The 1,739-nt window shown below is 41.6% G+C and overlaps 1 protein-coding gene across 1 annotated transcript in view; it reads right to left on the bottom strand.

Annotated features, from left to right (window-relative positions):
* Positions 1–919, bottom strand: part of LOC116103590 (membrane-spanning 4-domains subfamily A member 6C-like) — a 10,174-nt gene extending 9,255 nt beyond the window's left edge. The window contains exon 1 of the mRNA XM_031389776.1: positions 688–919. Within this exon, the coding sequence (XP_031245636.1) occupies positions 688–816 (129 nt within the window). The 5' untranslated portion in view covers positions 817–919. The remainder of the gene's footprint in view (positions 1–687) is intronic.
* Positions 920–1,739: the final 820 nt, after the last annotated feature.

Below are 1,739 nucleotides of genomic sequence, written 5' to 3'. Positions count from 1 at the left end.
CCAGACTCACAGCTCTTGTAATGTTGATTAAGCAACTTTTCTAAACTTTTCTACATGTACTTCAAAGGAATCCAGCAGATGGTATGTACGTCCAAGGCAATGTCAACAGTTCCACTAATTCTGACACTGGGAAACACAGTGGCCCATGCATATAGTGTTAGTACAGACAAGACTGAAAAACAGCTCCATCCTTTGTCACAACAAAAACTTTTCTTCCACCTCTGCTGAAAAAAGTTCTATTAGTGAGTCTGGGATGAGCACAGAGTAGCAAAGACCATTGTTTTTTTGTACCATCTCTTTTCACCAAGGAGGAGAAGGGTGTTCTACACTCAAAGAGTGCCTAGAATATAGCTATAAATGTTTTCATCAATAAAATACTTAGAATATGCTCTTCAAAAATGAAAAAAAAAACAAGAAATTATTAAACAACAAAATCTCAATGACCCATGGAGTAAGGTCACTGGAGTGCAGTCCAGTTCATTGGAATAACGGGAAATATTTACCAGTTTTAGAAGGTTTTAGTGATGTAATCAGTTTGCCAAGGGGTTTCTAACAGTGTACTGGCCACTCTTTGATCACTCTGTCAAAGCTGAAGCCTTCCCACCCCAAAATTTATCTCTGGTCCTAATACACAGAGCCTCACCCTCTGCTCTCCACCCACCCCAGGACGTTCTGAGTGTGATATACCGCCATCACTTTGATCTCTGCCTTTAGATGTTTCTTCAGGCTGCCTTGACTCTGGTGGGATTGGGCAAAGTTCATTCCATTTGGCGAAATGACTGTGACGGTCTCATTGGTCACTACTTGTGGAATCATGATGGAGCTCCCACGGCTGGAAGAGAAAATGGACTCAGCTCTTATGAAGTACTATGCCCATTGTAGTGGTTTGTTTTGTTTTAGTTTGGTTTTGGTTCTGTTTGGTTGGTTGATTCATTTTTTTTATTAGATGTTTTCTTTATTTACAATAGCTCCTTTCCCAGGTTCCCCCCCAAAAGAAAAAAGAAAGATAAAAGAAAATAAGAAAAAAATAAAATAAACCCCCAAAACTAAAACAATCCCTTCTTCCCTCCCCCCTCCCCCTGCTCACTACCCCACCCTCTTCCACTTCCTGGTCCTGGCATTCCCCTACACTGGGGCATAGAACCTTCACAGGGCCAAAGTCCTCTCCTCCCTTTGATGACCAACTTGGCCATCTTCTGCTATACACATGCTGCTGGAGCCATGAGTCCCCCCATGTATACTCTTTGGTTGTAGTTTTTATTCTCTTTTTATGTTGTGTTTTTGCCTATTTGTTTTAGAGAGAGGGAGAGAGAGTTAGAAGAAATTCAGAATTAAAATTTTGATGGGCTTGTGGAAGTACTTCATGCTTTGTACAGCACATAAAATCAATGTTAAGTAAATAGCCGAAGTTCTTATTATTGGCCAATTGCCTACACACACTTGAGTGTTAGATCCCAGATCTAACTTTGGTTCCTTTCCTGATTTTCCAACCTGTCGATGGCAGCCTCTGTCTGGATCTCCTCAGTGTGGAAAAACAGTTTAAAGCGATGGCATGAGAAGTCCTGGAGTCCTAAGCTGTGGTTCAAGTTTTGTCACGATCCTGACAATCATGTCCTTGTTAGTTGGAAGGACCATGTTCCCTGGGGAATGAGTTTCTGAGCTAAGTTTGGCTCCCTTCTGTTCTCTGTGCTATTCTCAGCCCTTAGGCTGCCTAATCAGTGAATGGCCTAAGAATTCTG

The sequence above is a fragment of the Mastomys coucha genome, unplaced genomic scaffold (genome assembly GCF_008632895.1).
Source record: "Mastomys coucha isolate ucsf_1 unplaced genomic scaffold, UCSF_Mcou_1 pScaffold21, whole genome shotgun sequence".
NCBI lineage: Eukaryota > Metazoa > Chordata > Mammalia > Rodentia > Muridae > Mastomys > Mastomys coucha.
The sequence above is the reverse complement of the archived record's forward strand: the minus strand, read 5'-3'. Positions and strand labels throughout refer to the sequence as shown.